We start from the raw sequence: 19,525 nt of genomic DNA on the forward strand, positions 1-19,525 counted from the left end.
GATGAATAAGAGGATCACAAATGAACCTCAAATACATATTTTAAAAAGAACAAATGGTCTAATATTTGAATTTTATGTATAATTGCAAATTATTAAAAAAAAAAAAAAAACGACTCGAAATGACTTGAAATTAAAGGTTCCTGACTTGAGACTTGACTCGACTTTGCCTGTCTTTACTTGAGACTTGACTCGGACTTGAGGACAGAGACTTGAGACTTACTTGAGACTTGCAACACAGTGACTTGGTCACACCTCTGCAATCCAACCTAAAAATAAAATTTCTCCCACTCAAGCATCTAGCTAGAAATTTATTGTTTTCTTACATGTTCACAAGTCATAACCAGCAAACCGAATATCAGCCTTTAGAAAAGTTTCTGTTCGAGTTATGATGCTGTGTAAAGTATTCGCTCCCTTTCACAGATACATTTTAACGTCACACAAAGATAACGCGAATACAAACAAATTATAATTTAATTGGTGAAAGAAGTTATCCAAACCAACTTGACCTTGTGGAAAAGTTTTGCCCCATAAACATTGCGGAAATCCCGAAGGGAAAACCAGACCCAGGATGAAATGTCGATCATTTTACTTTTGTTGTTTTTAATATCGCTGGCCTGCGACAGCCTGGCGACCTGTCCGGGTGACCCCGCCTCTCGTCCGGAACGTTAGCTGGAGAGGAACCAGCAGCTCCCGACCCCACTAGGGACGAGGGTGTAAGAAAATGGATGGATGGATGGATGGATGAATATCGCTGGCTTACTTCTCTGTCATCGGATTTTAATTTATTTCTTCAGTTTCACCAGCCAGCAGTTGTAACCGATTGTACAAGGTGACTTATTACGCACTAAGATATAATAACGGCAGGCTAGTCCGCCATTAGCAGCATCGCCATGACTTCTCTTCCCGCCTCTCTTAACAGAACATCCGGTTGCATTTCAAAATAAGAGCATCGACATAGCACTGTTTTAAAAACTAACTGCAGCGATTTGTCAGAGATATAAGGCTAAATGTCAGTGTTACTATGGCAGCGTATTGAGGCCATTGTAAATAGAAAAAATGGAATACATTTCCGCCCAAAAAAATCTCAGGAATTTCCTAGAACACACTTGGAAATTTCTGTTTGAAAAGCAGAAAATTTGCCAGAAAAAAATAAATTTTGAGATTAATCTCAGAAATGTTCTACAGAAAACAAGGACATTTCTAAGTTTCAAAAATAATGAATTTTCGACTTTTGAAATGTCCAAAAGTCACATTTATTTTTACTTCTGAAACTCAGAAATTTCAAGTTGTTGTTGTTTTTTAAAAAATCTGTGATTAATCTCAAAATTTGAGTTTACTAGAAAATTTTCAGCTTTTCAAACTTCAAAATCATGCATCTCCAACCACTCCCTGTCATCTTCCTCTTCATCGTTTCCGCCAGTAGTAACATTCAGTTTTTGATCATGCGTCGTGTGTGACGCAGAAAAGGTGTGTCCATTGCAATTTTGCAAAATAAACCAATTACGATACGGCCAAAAACAAAACAAAACAACAAAGAAACAAACGCCTCATCCTGGCTCCAAAACTTTTTATTAAAAAATTATGGAGTTTTTTTTTTTTTTTGAATTGCAGTGTTTCCATTAAGCAAATTTATTTTTGAAATGTCAAACTGTGCAGTTATATTGTCAGGAGATTTATTTAGCACATCTTTTGTCTCGTTACTAAATCGCGACCATTATATTTTCAGGCTACATTTGGGATATCTTGATTCTACTGGTCTGTCAGTAATTATTGCTGAATGTGGCATTTATTTTGGTTTGAATAGGATTTCGCCCTCAAATGAAGTCTTCGTTTAAAGCATATTTTGCTTGTATTTAATCAGGTTAGCTTAGATGATGTTTTTTTATTTACTTGATAATAAAAAATTGACACAAAAGAGAAATAAAGACTGTAAGAGGCAATAACTTTTCACAGCTTTATAGTTTAGATAACTTAAATCTTTGAGGAAAAATAACAAAAAAACCACAATAAACTGCAACTTGAAATTAAAAATGAGTCATGTAGAAAATGTTTACAACCTACCAAGTAAAGTGGCAGATGATAGGATAAAGATACTGCAAGACATTACACTGGATATTTACTGTAGGTTACAGTTTTTTACTTTCATAATATAGACTGGAGGTCTTGAACATCGTGTATTCTGGATTTTGGTTGTTTTATGTTAAATCTTTATTTCTTCTAGCAGTCTAGATGCAGTCTTTAAATATTTAGATAAATCCTTCATTTTTGGTCTTTTACAAGGTCATACTGAGAGCATGTAAAACTACATTTTGATTTCTGTCAATAGGCTATGTAAAAATGCCCTGCAGGGTACTGCGTTGTTTACGTTAAAATCCATGGGTTGTTGCAGATTCATGCAAAGACCGAATCAGTTTTCTTGCTTGTCATTTTGCCTCCAATCATCCTAAATTATTGACAAAATGCCAGAAGACTGGCAGTAGTTTATGTCTCAATAAAATCTGTGGTTTAGCTAACATGCAGTAATTAAATTTAGAATGAGTTTCACTGTTTGAGTTGTGTTACTATTACTGAAATGCAATTGTTTACCAGTTTACATTGGCTGAATTAACCTGGACGTCTGTGTACAACTTCTTTATTTTAATTATTACTAGTTACCTGCTACCATGTTCTGGACCAGTTAGCTCTGTTCATTTGACTCTTATTTGATCTAATTAGGCAGTATTTAAGTCTGTTCTTCATACTGTATGATAAAAATGCCTTTGTATATTAAATTAAATACTCAAAATTAGGTAAGCTAAGGGTTTCTATCTTAAAATGGAATTTTGGCGTAATAATTTTGGGGGCTCGTCCGGGATCTCACTGAATCTATTACAATGTGAAAAATGTAACAATGTAACTGTTTCTGATTAATTTGAACACAGTGAGGGTCACTTCATAAAATACGTTTTGGATTTAAGGACTCATTCTCATCTTTATCTTTCAGTTTTACTGTTTCAGAGTCATTATAGAATAAAAATAAGGTTTTGTTTGATGTTAAGAAGAGAGCTCAAATGAGTAGAAACATAAATAAGAAACAAATTCATAAACTTTTAGGACAAATCAAGGCATAAATGCTCATATTCTCTTATTGTAAAGAGACATGTTTGCTTGTGGGGTCAGTAACTCTGTCATAGAAAACTACACTTACCATTCTTTACATCCGTACAAATGCAACATTTATGTGGAAAATCCTGTAGTATAAAAGCATTGGGAACTAAACTATGTAAAAGGGGAATTCTGTTAATGTAATAAAAACTGTAAAAAATAATTTCAATAAGCAATTGTCTATGTTTTTACACTTTATGCTGTTTTCTTTTACATGAGCAACAGCTTATATTTAAATAAACTACAGAAAAACAAAACAAAAGCCACAGGCTCTATAAATTAAAAGTAAAAAACAGTGACACAGTGATTTCCTGTCTCCTTGCAGTTTGTTGTCGCAGCGTCTTCTTGAGCAGGATCGTCTGAGGTGGAGTTTTTTCTGAGTTTCTGGTGCCAAACCCATCAGTGCTTGATTAAACTCCATTTTGTGACGATGTGAACGACTCTCTTCCTGCTCCTTCGGTTCCTCCACCTCTTACGTCCCAGTGGCTGATCCAGTCCGACTTTTTATCCCTGTCATGCTTCCGCAGAGTCTTTGTCTCAGATGATTTCCAGGACGTCACAGGGAACGTAGCCTCTCTTCTTCCCAAACGCCACTCTGATGAAGCCGCCACGCTCGCCCTCACTGCTCACACAGATCTACAGCAGAGGAGAAATTATCATCAATTAATGGATGAAAAACATCTTAGGAGTACAGCAGCTGCTCTATTCTCTTACTACATTATGCCAAATTTACCTTTTCTATCCCAGATTTAAAATGAGTGACAGTTGTCTGCTTTCGGACGGCAACAAACAATTATTTTAGTAAACGATCAATCGCTAGTTTGACGATTAAAAAAATTCCCTTAACCACGTAAGAATTTTTTTATACAATATTACAAATACATTAAAGAAATAATTAAATTTTTTTCATAAAGAAATAAACATTTAATTGCCTAAAATGCAACAACATAATTTTCATTTAGCGGACGCTTGATCATTTATAGCAAACGATGCATCAAATGTGAGAAGCTCTATCAATACATTGTAGGGGCAATCTGTTGATTATCTTTTGGATTAATCAATTAATAATTATATAGCACACTTAATTGGACATTTTTAAGAAAATTTGAACCAGATGAATCTAAAACTGCCACTATAGAGGGTTCATGTTTACAGATGAATGCCTTTTTGTTTTGGCTTTTTTATCTTAAAGGCAAAATGTATTTTTTTGCACAGTTTTGGTTTAGTTCCTGCTCTGTGCTCTTTATTCAGCAATTGGCCTTTTTTTTGAGTCTATGTACTCCAGTTAGCCATTAATCGATTACTAAATTATTATTTTAATATTTGATTCGTCACCATTAATCTATCTTAATTAAATATTATTATAGAAGGAGAGGAAATGTGTAACATGATAATAAAACATGTAAATGCTCATCAGTTCATTTTTGGTTTGCTGTTTTGGTTTAAAATTCCTGTCAAAAATAGCCTGTCATCATTTTTGCTGCCAGGCTGTTTTTAACAAAAATCAGTTTCCCACAAGCTCATGAAAAAACAATTTTACTTTTTTTTCTGCATTTATTAACTTCCATATCTTATTTTATTTCAATCAGATCATTCACTCCTTTACAGCTGTCACTTTAAACGTACTACAAATGGATTTGTCTTTAGTCGTGAAGCTTTTCTGTTCCTCGAAACACACCGAGTGTTTACCTTTTTGGAAGGGCCTCGTTTAAACTTCGACCCTGTTAATGGGACAGGACACATGAATGTGCATGTCTGCTCTGAGCATTTCTCCCCTGGGTCTGAGTGAATGGAAAAGAGAGTCAGAGGGTCACAGATTCATCTTGCTGAGTTGGTTTTATCCCCACTGGGGCGCGTTTACTTTAGGCGTACTCAGAGTCTTCAACACAACGGGTCCTGGGAAGCAAACAGAGGCTGGTCTGAGATCTGCTAACAGCTGAGATGCTAATTTGATTAGATTAGATTCCTGAGAGGAAAGTCTGTTGACTCCAGATTAACTTTTCTGTGAACAAGTGTGTGCCAGAATAATTTAACTGAAGAGCTGTCGGATAATTTGAAGCTCAGGTTCTTAAACGTTGAGCTGTGACTTTGCATTCATGTGTAATGTATGAAATTAGAGGCTAGTTATGTCTGAATATTTACACTTGAGATTATATTACCAAATGCGTCTTTGTTCCACTGGTAGATTAATTCTCATATCTAGAACTTTTTCATCAGTATTAAGGAATTATTGATTAAAAACAAGCTAAAACGTTACTCAGTTAGTTTTGCCTTATTTTAAGATATTTACATCAGAAATTAGACCAATTATACTTTGTACGATTTGTGTTTTTCCTGCTAAAACAAGAACAAAAGAAGAAACTCCAGTAGACTATGTTTGTGAATACCCCACTGGATGGTTGTGGGGTAAATTAGCTGCAGTACCTGCCCCTCCTTCAGAGTGAGCTGCCCTTGCTCTTTGCAGCCGATGAACGTCCTGTTGCACCTGAACACCTGATCTCCCTCCTGCAGCTCATGAGCAAAGGCTGCTGGGAAATAACCGATCCTGTCCTTAATCACTCCCTAAAAAACAAAAGACAGACATCCATCAAGCTAAAGCCTAGCGAGTCTAAGACGGCCACGCCGAACAAAAGACATCAGGAAGGTGTGCAGGAAGGTGTGGACACATCTGTCCCTGTCTTGAACTAAGGACAGATGTGCTTTTTAATCTGCGCCTGCCAGACGATGTTAAAATGCATAATGAGTTTCCGTACGCTCTGCTGGAAACAGGCCGGCTCGGCCATTTTGTTCATCTCCTGATGTGTTTAATGAGTCCTGGAGAATTTTCAGCTCAATTTCCCTGATTTATTATAAAGTTGATCTGTATTTATCTTTGTTATGAACAAAAAAAAAAAATCTCAGAGCGACAGTTTGGAAAATGAAGCATTGATTTCCTACCTACCTTCCACCAGTCGTCGTTGGAATCATCTGCCAGCAATATTCTGTCTCCTGCTCTGTAAGGAGAAATACGGAGGAAGATTAGGGCCAACGTAAAAGAAAATAATCTCACTTTAATCTCAGCATTTGTTTTTTTTTCAGTATTCGTTTTTTTCTCAGAATTATTGTTCTTTCTGACAACTTTGTTTTCTTTGAGAATTCTAACTTTTTTGCAGAATTCAGATTTTTTTTTCTCAGAATTTTTATTTTTTGATCTCGGAATTCTGATAATTTTTCATCATAATTCTGACTTTTCTTCTCAGAATCAGAATTGTTTAAATTGCTTTTGCACCATAGGGCAAATCTAGTCTTAAAACTTAAATCTACTAAGTTAATCTGGTAACATGTTAAAGTGCAAGTTTACAAATCAAGGGTTAAACAGTTATGTTATTATTTTCATAGACTAACGACATAACTGACACATAACTAGGATGTTTGGTTATTTATTTGAATTTTGGCACAGAATCAGAATTCTGAAATTAAAGTCAGAAATGTATTTATTTATTTGTTTGTTTTAGGCCCATAATCTTCTTCTGTAGAAAACAAAGAGATATTTGTTAAATAAGAAAACTCATAAATGCACATAAGCATATGAAACCACTAGAGGGTCCTGTTTCAGCATTTATCCCCAATAAACAGTGTCTGTATGATTTTGATCTCCTAGTAAAAGAAAAATCTCAGTGTTTACAGTAAAAGGTGTCCAAAGTTTAACCACTACTTCCTGTAATCCTCTGAGGAAGAAATGTTTTGCTCCACTGAGGCAAAAATATTAAATATTACGACCAGATTCATTCTGATTCCAGTATATAATTTCCTTTGTTAAACAATTTTTTATTGTAAAATTTAGAAAATAATTTTCCTTCCACTATGCTGGTGTGTAAAAATAAAATTATTGGCTGAAGATGTGGAAAGCTGAAGTTAGTTACAGTCTAAAAGGGAATTAAGTATAAAATATTAAAACCTGAAGATAAAATGGAAGAACTTCTTTCAGGATTTTGCTCTCATTTAAAAGTGCGTCATCATCACATGTTGAAAAAAAAGACAATAATGTAATTAGAGTCCGTGTTGGCAGCTGAAACTAATCAACAAACTAATTTTCTTACTTTAAATCAGGATGAAAATGAACCCTTTTGATTGGGGATACTCTTTAGTTTGTCATTTAAAGCATTGATTTATTTCTGAGCTAAACGGGAGGAAAAACTTGGAAAAAACGAGGAACAGAGAAGTGCATCTTATCCGAAGTTTCCTCAGGAGATTTCTGTGAGAACCGGATACAAATTGATACTTCGGCTCAAGGACTCATCTTTCCCGAAAGCCTATTTTAAAGTATCCTGCAGATCAGGAGCAAAGAGCCAAAGCTTGGACAGAGCATAACATCGTGGACTCCATAGGAAGTCCTTTAAGATGAACTCCAGTAATGAAACAAAAAATGTTTCTGAAAAATACAAATAATTCACTAATACTCAGGTTTTTACACGCTGTTTTAAGGGCGTCTGTCACTTTAAATACAAATCATCTCCTGCTGGCCACACCCCCAGCTCAATGTTTACAATCACACATACAAATGGCTGCAAACAGATGTGCAATTATACAACCACATATCTTCGAAAAGCAGAAGTGGAGCCTCCTGCACAACCAACAAAAATAAACACCACAAAAACACAAAATCTTACCAAATAAATTTGGCATTAAAATAAGTAAGAAATGCATATTAATAAATCAATTTCATTCATTTATTGCTTAAAATGCAGCTACATAACACTCCTTCAGTGTATGCTTGATAATCTGTAGCAAAGTATGCATGTACAGCTAAAAACAAATACTAAAAAATACTTTAACAATCCTTTTTCGCTTCACTTAACATCAGCGCAATGTATGGCTGATTAATCTGTTCATACATTTTTTCAATTAACTAATTAATGACTGGATAACAAAAGGTGCTTAATATGAGATTTTCTTTAGAAAATCCAAACCAGGTGAGGCTAAATTTATCCCTTGAAGAGTTCTGGGTAGAAAGTAATTACTGATAAAAAAGATCTTTCATCTAAAATATAAAAATGTTTAAATTTTTGTTCAGTTTTGGCTTAATTCACTGCTCTGACTGTGTTGGTTTTTGAGTATGTATAGGTCCAGTTAACGATTAATCGGTTACTAAATTAGTTGAAGATTATTTCAATGACCGATTAATCGCTGATTAATCGTTCTGACCTCCGTCAGTACAGTTACAGGGAACGTTTCTACCAACTTGTCACATCTAGATGCTGAAGCTTTTGACTATTTTTATTTGCAAAACAACTCAAGCTCAGTCAGATTTGATGGAGAGGAAACTGAAGACAAATAAATTAAAAACCTATTAAAATTTATTTTCTTCATAATTATGTCTGATTTTGTTCTAATAGAAAATCTAAATGCTATTCACATTACATAAGAATCACTTTAGAAAGCTAATTTTCCTCTGATTTATCTTTCATTCGTCTTTCTTTCACATCCTAAATTATAGCAGAATCTACTTCTGTTCTAGGCCTGAAATATGCAACACTTTGTCAGTTTAATGGCAATAAATCATCTTTGTATTAGGTTTCAAACACGGTGCAGTCCATCTTAGTGAAACACCCTGATGGGAGCTGTTAATGGAAGATCCTGGCATCATTCATCTCATTCAGGTTAGATATAAAAAAAGACTGATTGGATATTAATACTTAATACCATTTCTCCATCAGGTATCGTTAATGAGGTCACTCTGCACATCTGAGTCTTTGGATCATTTATAAATATAAACATTTTACTGCTGTAAGTTATGTTACAAATCAGGGTTACAAAATAATAGAGTGCAAGAACAGAGGGAAATGCAGAAGTAATATAGGGCTGAAACGATTAATGGTGATTAATCGATTATTGAAATAATCATCAACTAATTTTGTAATCGATTAATCATTAACTGGAGTATACAGACTCAAAAAAGGTCATTTACTCAAAAAACAGAGAAGTATTTAAGCTAAAAATGTACAAAAATCACAGTTTTAGCTTCACCTGGTTCAAATTATTTAAAAAAAATCCCTACAGTTTATTGATAAATTAAGAAAGTGATGAACTTTTCAAATGTATGTTAGTATTTTTTTAGCAGCAGATGAATCCTTTGCAATAAATGATAAAGCGAAGACTAAAGGAACAATAAGTTATTGTATTTTAGGCAATGAAATGTTTATTTTCTTATACGAGAAAGGAATTTAATTATTTGTTGTCTTTTTGCATTTTTAATGCTTTTAAAATATTGTTTTAAAAATGTTTAAAGTGGTTATATGAAAATCTGCAAATGTGCCAATTTCTTTATCCGATTAATCGTCAGAATAATGAACTAGTATAATCAATTGCTAAAATAATAAATAATGCTATATTCAGCAGAGAAAGGTGAATCAAGGTACATACTGCTAATTTATTAATTTATGAATAAACATGGAGGGAGTTATTAGCTTTAAGACACGTAAAGAAGAGGGAAAAAAATCAGATTTTTGAGGATTTTACCAGCTACTGAGAGCCATTCATGAAAATTTTTTTATCAGATTTTGAGCTCTAATTGATGGAAAAATGTCTTAGCCTGATTAATTGAGTAATTCTCCAAACTGAAACTGCAATATGTGAGAAGGAGAACAGATGGAAACTTAAATCTGGTTTCTTTGCCAAGTTGAATTGTTGGATCTGGAGAGGTGAGACCGCTGTGCACAGCGAGCCTCAGCCTTTTTGTTTATTTCACATTTTCAACAACAAAGAAAATCAATGAGGAGACGTCAGAGTCAATCAGTCAGCAGCGTTTCACCCGCAGGCCTGGAAAGGTGCTGTTCTGGTGGATGCTGTGCTGTTTGCCATAACTCTGTCTCTCTGCATGTGTGTGTGTGTGCGTGTGCAAGCGGACCTCATCTCCAGGTCATGGCTCTCCTGGGTGCTGAAATCGTACAAGGCCACCAACGTGTTGAGCTTGAGCGGATCGTTCTGCAGCTGGATCTGATCCATCTAAACAGAACAGAAACACGGCTGAAGCCAAATATTTACATACACCATATTAAAAAACACAACATCGGTGACCTTTGTCAGAAAGACAATGTATGGAGGTCTGGTAGTGCCTAAAAAGCATATATTTTGGTGGTTTTATTTTCTTTTCCAATAAATTGTGCTTAAATTTATTTTATATATAAATATATTTTTCAAATCTAGCCATTTTTTGTTTTATGATGGAATATATATATATATATACTTAATTTCGAATGAAACAGCTTTCCATATTGGAGTGGCCATCATAAATATCTTTTATTCTTCACATTTATGAAATATAAATAATTTTAGTAACAGTAACTGACCCCAAAACAGGAAATATTTAGTCTGATTTAATGTCAGAAAGTGAGAACAAACAACTTTTTCTATTCAATGTGTATAAATTATGATTATTATAGGTAACTAAAACTAATGAAATAACTAAAACTACTGAAATAACATTAGTTTTAGTTACCTCGCTGAAAGCAAGAAAACATTACTGAAATATATAAAAAGGTGATTAATAGGGAAAAACTATAACTTAAACTTCATTGTGCATTTATAAAACATACTGAAATTATATATTTCTTCAATTTTGTGTTTATGAATTTATTAGCCTTTTGGATGGATGTGAATTGTTTTTTTCCACCCAAACAAGCCGTTTACATCAGCTGTCGGCAGATTACGGCTCTCCATACATCAATGCTAGTCTGTAAAATGGCGTCAGCAAACGTCTGAAGAAACACCAGTCATTTGGTTGAAAACATTTGTTAAATGGTATCTTCTGTCGAGTATTCATTACCCAATCTATGTAATCATAACCACAATACAATACTTTTTGAATTCTCCACTTAAAAATTTACCAAAATATGAAAAAACTAAATTACTACTTTAACTAATAAAGACTCAAATAAAAGTAAACAATATTTAACTTATAATAAGTAAAAAAAACTAGCTAACTCACAAAAAAAACAAACTAAAACTAACTGAATTAGACAAAAAGTCACAACAAAAACCCCTAAAACTATTACAACCCTGATGTAAATATCTGGTTTCACCTGCAAATTAGACGTGTAGAATACTTAAGTTACTCTTGCAGGTTTGGGAAAGTAATTTGTTTCTGCTCAGTTTCTCTTCAAATCATCAATAAAAGTAAAAAGAGGAAGAATCGGGTTTTCAGAGGGTTGCCGTGTTTCCACAACTCATCAACATGGAAACTCAATCTGCATAGCAACAGCAGGAAAAAAATAATTTAAAAAATGACACAACTTTTAAGGAATTTAATTGCCTTTTTCTCCTGCTGGACAGCAAGAGACGGTTATAATAAAGTGAAATGGCTCCACAGGTGTGTCGAGTTGAAGGTGGCAGGTAAACGGCCTCGACGGCCTCGGGGTCCAAACCTTGATACGGGCATCCATTACAGAGCCGCCAAGACCACATTACCACTTCTGTGCTACAATTAAAATCAGATTAACTGTTCTGGAGCGTATCAAATACAGAAATCCAGCTAAGGTCAGAGTATTTTTAAATATACAGTTGAAACAAGAAGTTTATATTCAGCACAAAAAAGAAATAGTAAATTTTTTTATTGTTTGACATGAAATCACACTGAATGTTTGCTGTTTTGGGTCAATTAGGATTACTAAAATATTTATTTTTGCTAAATAATAAAATAATCAGAGGGGAAAAACTCAAAATATGCACAGAAACATGAGGAGCAGTATGTAACTTTTATAAAGAATATTTTTATATATATTTGTTGAAACTGTCACCATGTTGTGACAGTATATGAAACAGATAATCTGGGAAAAAACGTAGCTACTCCGCCTTCTCCCAGTGCTAACTACAAACAACCAATCAGAGCCAGGAGGCGGGTCTTGGCGCCGTCAATCATCTCATAATAAACTGACATGGTGACAGTTTTAATAAATATGTAAAAATACTTTGTTTTTAGAGTAAAAGTTATATACTGCATTTTTAATGTTCCATTTAGACAATTTATCTGAAAAAAAGGTTGATTTGAGGTTTAGTTGCTCTGTAAGGACATTTTAATCTGAGTTTAAATGTCTTTTAATAAAAAATTAAACTATATGCAAATTATTATTACTATGTCATAATGGAGTGTAATTATCTTCCAAAAGATACTTTATTTTTGCTAAATAATAAAATCCTTCTCAAGTTGCCATGACAGCGAAGAGTCTTTGTAGGTGAAAGGTCAATGGCTGTTTAGCCTTACACTTATCTGAAATCTGATTTTTGATTATGGATTTGTCTATTATCACCATAATTACTAAAGATTATGCATTTTGTTTACCTTTTTAGGGGAAATATAAACCGTACTGTTTGCTAACACAGAAAAACCTGATAATAAATCGGCTTGATAATAAAATGCAGCTGACGTTGCCGTGACAGCAAAGAGTTTTTGTAGGTCAAAGATCAAAATCTAATGACTGGTTAGTGCTACATTTTATGAAATTATATTTTTGGTTCTGGATTTGAATGCTACCACCTTAACTACCAATGTTTACGTATTTTATTTACCTTTTTCAGTGGAAATATGTGTAATATTTGCTAAGAAAAGCTGATTTCAGCAAAATCCACCATTGATGAAGAGAAAACCATTCCTGCATGGACGGCTCTCCTCTGGTGAAGAATGGGTTTTCCAGACGTTTTCTGGGCTCGTTACCCTGCAGAGCCTCCATCTGTCGGTCCGCCAGCCTGAGCTAATGGACCTGTCGGCTGACAAACCGCCCGCTGCCATCTGGCCCGCTCCAGTCGGGCCCGCTCCAGTCTGATGGGCCCGCTCTGAACTTCCAGCCACCTCCGGTAACGGACGACCGCTGGAGCGGCGGATTGCACAACACGGAGCTCCAACCAAAACCTTTTCACATTTTATCACCTTAAAACCACAACTTTCAGTGCTTTTAATTGGGATTTCATGTGAAAGACCAAGCAGTGTTTATAGGTCAACTATGACAATACAAGGTATATAAAGTTAATTTTTACAAATAAAAATGTGATTAGTATTTCTATTCAATCCCGGCAGAAGTGGCAAAATTTATAAAGCTGGCTCTAATTGGTTGTTTCTATTCAGCACTGGAAGAAGGCAGAGCAGCTCGATTTTTTCACAAATTATCTGTGACTTTTCAACAAAAATCATGAAAAAGTATTTTTCATAAAAGTTACATACTTTACTTTAAAACTGTAACAGAGTTTCCCCCTGAAGAAGACGATAGAGAGGATGAAGGCTAATGAAACCTGCTCCATGAAATATTCATCGCTGAGCTGCAGGAGGTGATTCGCAGAGGTTTAACCTTTTTCCTTTCTGCAGCATGAATTTCGCAACATCAGCACTGAATCCAAGCACAGCAGCAGCAGCAGCACAGAAAATGGCAGCAGATCGAAGGTTTAAAGGTCAAGGTTTGTCTGCACTGCCACAGGGAAACAGTCACATCAGTTTGGGTTTGATTTGTTATAGACGGCATGAAAACTGAATTTTCCCGGGGAAATTGAGCAGAGAATTACAGCTGGGGGAGGAAAGATTATTGGCCAAGTGTGAATTCTCATAAAACCATAAAGTAGATGAAGAGGTTTTCAGATAAAGAGCTGAAAAATATTTTCTTAGGCAGTAATTTCTCACCGGTAAGTCATCGGCCTTTCTCTCTGGCAGGTACAAACACTCGGCTCCGTTCTGCATAACTGTGAAAACTAAGAAAACAAACAGAAAAGTGACTCACTGCAGAAATCTGAACTTTCATCAGAGTGGAAAACTGCAAGAAAACAAGTTCCTGGAACAGGTACTCACCGTCATCGCTGTGTTTTCTCGACAACTCCTGCCTACTGTTGTGAGCCACAACCTCCTCTGGGACGTTATCCAGATCGCTGGCCTAAAAGCAATTAATCAATACAGAAACTGATCAGCTAGCAATCAGCAATCATTGGTTGGGATTTATTTGTAACATTTCTGACAAGTAAAGCTCAGATATTTAAAGCATACATAGGTACTGACATGATGACATTCTTAAGTGCTGCCACAGATTCTTGATTTAGTTCTGGACTTTGACTGGGCCACTCTAACATACCAATGAGTTTAAATTGTGGCCAATTCATGGATTTGTTTTATAGAGAATAATTAAATAAGCTTGACGCAAAAAGCATTAAATTAATCAAAATATTAATGATCGATTTTTTTGAAGATAATAAATTATTTATACAGATTCAGATTTCACGACAGCATATAACGCCGTTCGTAGGTATAACAGAAAAAAAGTAAATTTTTGCCAAAAAAGTCAAATTTTGAGATCAATCTCAGAAATTTTAGAGGAAAAAAATTATAAATTTCTGAGCTCCAAAATTTGAAAATTTATGAGAAAAGAAATTTCAGAATTCTTTAGAGTAATTTCAGAAATTTTCTAGAAAGGTTCCTAAAGGTCAAAAGTTTTCCTAAAATATTTCTGAGTTTTTACTAGTAAATTTCCATTTTTTCAAGCTCAGAAATTTCTAGAAAATTTTAGGTAAATCTCAAAATTTCTGAGATTTTTGGTAGAAATTTACTGCTACTTTTTATTTTATTTTCTATCTAAAACAACCTAAACAACAGCAGAGCCTTATTTTCGCTACATTTGCCATTAAATATGGATAAAATACGTGCCAGTTAGTTCAGTGCCAGTTAGTTCACCAAAGTCAGTGGTGGCCACATTTATGCTAGTATGCTAATCTGCGACTTTGCTAATTCAGAGCTAATTTTTAGCTTAACGCTTTAGCATTTTTGCTAACTTTGAACACAATTAGTGCACCCAACTTCACCTAAGTAAATTTTTCCAGATAAATTTTAAAGCGCTAATTTACTTGACTGTTTTGTAAAATAAAATTAGACATCTGTGTTTAAGTTTTGGTTCTTGACTCTTAGAAATTCAAGCACTTATAATGTTTATGTTCATGCACTAACAAATATGACACTGTAGATGGCGACAAAGTAACACATGTTAACAAATAGTATCAACATGGTTGAATTTAGCGCGCTAGCATTAGCTTCTTCTAAATACTCTTTTAGTGTACTGAATTAGCGTTAGTGCAGTTAGCATTTTAGTTAGCCACTGCCTAATTTATAACAAAAAGTGCCAGAAAGTTGTTAAGCACTAAATACACGTTGTTTAACAAACACTTTTCGATTACTTGACATGCAAGAATGGCTGGAAAGTCACCAAGAGAGAACTTAAAAATATTCACAACTTCAATCAAAAGCTGTCACAAAAAAGTAATTGAAGACAGACGTAAAACCGGTCGCCAAAATCCTGACATTAGGCAACTTCTGAAGGCAGTTAGATGGACTAGATTATACTTAAGTGAATCAGTATAATTACACCACACTTTTCAGATATTTAATTGTGCAAAACTAACAAAAAAAGAACTTTTCTTCAACGTCACAATTATGTCTGCTGGGTGTTCTACTGAATGCAATCTCAATGAAAATAATTGAAGGGTTTTTAGTTGTGATGTAACAAAACATAAAATAAGCAAAGGGGTGTAAATACTTTAACAAAGCACAATAACTAAACAAGTTAAGTTTCAGAGCACTAAGTTTGCTAAAATGAATCTATTTTCTGTGCTGAACTGCAGATGGGAGTAAACGTGCCGTTTCCTAGTCTGCATTTGGAAGCTATTATCAGGCTCCTGCTGAGAACACATTGTCTCTAAAGTCTCCACACGCGCACCCCCCCCACACACACACACACACACACACACACACACACACACACACACACACCCGCATCTCTAACAGCTGCACAGGACAGCAGATGATGGCTGAAACCCAGCAGCATTCAGATGTCATCATCCAGAGGCACGCGTCCAGATTCGGTTCTCCTTACATTACGATGTATACGGCATGAGAGAAGATTCTGCATGCAGCTGCAAATCAGTCTGATTCATCTTGGGAGCGGTGACACCGCCGTTCGCAGTGACATCTTCCAGCAAGCCCGCCTGGGCCACACTGCCTTTATTGGTAGTGTTTGCAGCTCTGCAGCATACAGATCTATCTAAACTATCATGTCTGCAAAATTTACATGAAGCCCAAACAAAAGTAATGGTTCATTCACACCAGCTCTGTTTAGTCCACTACAAACTAACTCCAGTTTGTTTGTCTAGAAAGTTTGGTTCGTTTGGGGAGGTGTGAATGCGTAATGGAACTTCAAAAAAAGCGAACTCTGAGTCTGGGTTTGGTTGAAGTGAACTCTGGTGTGGTTTGAATGCATAAGCAGACTGGAGACCGCTCCAAAAGCAGAAAGTGGACAACAACGCAGGGCATTCTGGGTAAATACTACCAAAACAAACGCGTTAGCCTAGCGCTTGCAGGAGAAATTGTTTGTGGTCTTTGGCCAAACTCAAAAAAAAAATCCTCCAGCCGGCTAAAATCTGACACTCCATTTTTGTTTACAGTTTTGTGAAACAGGAAGTTGGGCTCAGTGGCTTCTGCAGTGGTTTTTGTATTGTTTCCTTCAGTGTTTCTTGGTGCAGCGCCCCCTCAGGCGAGGACAAGCACAAATTGAACCTCCTGCACAACCAACAAGAATGCAGCAAGTGGTTTCTGGATAGTAAGTCAACAACAAAACACTGTTTCTCTTTTCCAGCAGCCATTGTACAGCACATACAGTGGTAAAACCAACTGACCAAATGTTCTGGAACTTAGCTTGGGTTGCTAGGTAACGGGCTGGGCTTCACTGGGGTTGCTGATTTGTGACGTTACATTTTGGTGGTTTTTGGAACAGCTCATTTTCCAGACACCAAAAAACATTAACTTATTGCCAAAAACCAGCTGAGTGTTGGTTTGTTTTAAGCAGTTGGACTGTTTACAGAAGTGTTTTTGTACTTCCAAACGGAAGCAAAACATTTTATTTTTCATAATTTGTCCCCTTTAAAGGGCTTGATTTGTTTCAGCAAACCGCAGAAGCTGAAAAATTTGACAAATGTTGCAATTCTGGTCCCAAATCGAACTGACAACAACCTAAAGCTCAAGATATCACATAAAGCCAAGTATTGGGTTCTTACTGAGTTTCTGTGTGGAGAATCTGAGCCGCTTGCCCTCTTGGCCTTTTGTGCCAGCGACGTCCCAAACCTCAGGGCTTCATACACTGGGTCCACCTTATTCCCACAGGCTTTGGAGCAAAACACAAGATAAGTTGAATGACCAAATAAATATGAAGCTTTCATCTCGGCCAAGTGGTTTTTCCATAAAGCCATAAACATTAAACAGGCAGATAAGCTCTATAATCTGTGTGATTAGATATACAGCAAAGTTTAAACACATAGAAGCAGAGGTGGGTAGAGTATTCAAAACTTGTACTAAAGTAACATTAGCACTACTTCAACATATTTTCACTCAAGTAAAAAGTAAAAAGTAGCCTTTTTATGAGTAAAAGAGTATTTGGTAAGAAATCTACTCACATACCTAGCAGTAGGTAGATAGTTATCTAGCTAGCAAAGATAGCTAGACAGATTATTAATCCCAGGTGGGAGATTGTTTTGCTACAGCAGGGACAACAACTAGAAAGTAAAAATTCTCCTAACAGTATTTTTTTTCTTCAAAAAGTTAGTCAAGTACATGTAACTGAGTAAATGTAACTAGTTACTTCCCAGCTCTGTGTATTAGATGTTTGAATCTCACCGATGGGCATGACTTCTTTAATGCAGCCGTACTGTTCCTGGTTCAGCAACGGAGAGCTGTAGTATCGGCGAAAACCTTTTGGCTGCAGAAGAGGAAAACAGTGAGTCAAAATATGTCTATATGACAAATCATAACCATTAAAAATAAAAAATAAAAATTACTGAAGCCTTGAAATCTTTGGATTTTTGATAAAGTTGTGGAGAGAGGTGTTTTTATCCATAAAAAGCCGTGCATCTGTGCAGCAAATGCGACCCATTTTCTCACTTGAGAAAAGAAAAAAAAAAGCAGACTGAACTCATCAAATCTTTTAGTCACCGGTTTATCAGCCTATAAAAATGCACAAATTAATAGAAATGTTGTGACAGCCACAAATAAAAGGCAGTTCAAGGGCAAAGTGGGTAACAGATGCCGGAGGGTGTGGCGCTCTTAACAAAACGATGTCAGACTCGGACGTCATGCTCAGCACAGGGCCGCCCTGAGGCTAACCCACATCGTCATTTCTACAGACTCTCAGATTTACCACGCTATTAAACGGAAAAATATCAGTGGCTATAGTTTAAAAAGGAAAATCTATTTAGTCATTCCTAAGGTTGAAATGTTGACGTGTATCCAGCTAGAAAAATGCCCAGAAAGTTTTCTAAATATTCCTAGAAATAGTTTAAAATGAGATATTCTTTTAAAAAATTCAAGCACTGGTGGTTTTTCTAGAAAAAACAACATTTTTGAAGATGTTGGTTTTATGCATGCATTTTGTTATGTTATATGACATGCAAATCACATGTCAGAGCCAGAAACACCTAAAACCATTGATAGTATATAAACAAACATGTATAAATCACATTTTTATTGCAATAATAAGCAGATTAGTAATTCTAAAAACTCTTGTCATACGAAAGAGAACTGCTGTAAAACAGGAGGGCACTGCGAGACATGGACGTAGAAATTTATCACAATATTTTATGGTAACGTTGTGATAATAAAAAAATATAAAAATCTATTTATAGCTTTTTAAATTTTTTTAGATGTGACCGTATATAGCAAAAATAAACACAAATATTGCTGTTGAAAAACATTCCCATTTTATATAGCCTTCTTCAGGAAGCAGTTTACTTAAAAAAAGATGTATATCACTAAACTTCAAAAAGTAACTAAATTTAAACATTTTTTAATTTTCTTTATTTCTAATAATACAGTCAGTTATTTTTAAACATCGTTAATTGGAATTTTTCTCATTACCTAGCAACCCCAGCAGAGTTCCACCCGTGCCTTAGCAACCCCAGCAGAGTTCCGCCTGTTACCTAGCAACCCCAGCAGAGTTCTGCCTGTTACCTAGCAACCCCAGCAGAGTTCCGCCTGTTACCTAGCAACCCCAGCAGAAGTTCCGGCCTGTTACCTAGCAACCCCAGCAGAGTTCCGGCTGTTACCTTAGCAACCCCAGCAGAGTTCCGCCTGTTACTTAGCAACCCCAGCAGAGTTACTGCCTGTTCCGCTTGACAATCAAGCTAAAAGAATGTCAGTAAAGAACATGCTTTGTTTTGCTGATAGACGAATCCTAACCCGTTCAGAGAATCCTAGCAGCCAACATATCGTATGTTTAAAAGCTTCTTTTTAGAGAAATTATTCAGGTTTAAAAAACACTTTCCAACAGGAAGTCACTTTCTATTGTTTGGAGGAAACCTGAAGGAAGCTGTGAAGATGAGCAGGAGGTGTTGCGGC

At 35.5% G+C, this 19,525-nt stretch overlaps 1 protein-coding gene across 5 annotated transcripts in view; it reads right to left on the reverse strand.

Moving 5' to 3' along the window:
• Positions 1 to 1,306: 1,306 nt before the first annotated feature.
• Positions 1,307 to 19,525, reverse strand: part of stac (SH3 and cysteine rich domain) — a 35,838-nt gene continuing 17,619 nt past the window's right edge. For 3 of the 5 annotated variants that reach the window (XM_032547805.1, XM_032547806.1, XM_032547810.1), the window contains 8 exons: positions 17,810 to 17,891; positions 17,194 to 17,300; positions 13,952 to 14,033; positions 13,787 to 13,854; positions 10,031 to 10,128; positions 6,086 to 6,137; positions 5,569 to 5,706; positions 1,307 to 3,780 (listed from right to left, as the gene is read on the reverse strand). In XM_032547805.1, the coding sequence (XP_032403696.1) occupies positions 3,682 to 3,780; positions 5,569 to 5,706; positions 6,086 to 6,137; positions 10,031 to 10,128; positions 13,787 to 13,854; positions 13,952 to 14,033; positions 17,194 to 17,300; positions 17,810 to 17,891 (726 nt within the window). In that variant the 3' untranslated portion in view covers positions 1,307 to 3,681. The other 2 variants (XM_032547808.1, XM_032547809.1) reach the window with 2 other exon arrangements.

The sequence above is a fragment of the Xiphophorus hellerii genome, chromosome 19 (genome assembly GCF_003331165.1).
Source record: "Xiphophorus hellerii strain 12219 chromosome 19, Xiphophorus_hellerii-4.1, whole genome shotgun sequence".
In the NCBI taxonomy this organism is placed as follows: domain Eukaryota; kingdom Metazoa; phylum Chordata; class Actinopteri; order Cyprinodontiformes; family Poeciliidae; genus Xiphophorus; species Xiphophorus hellerii.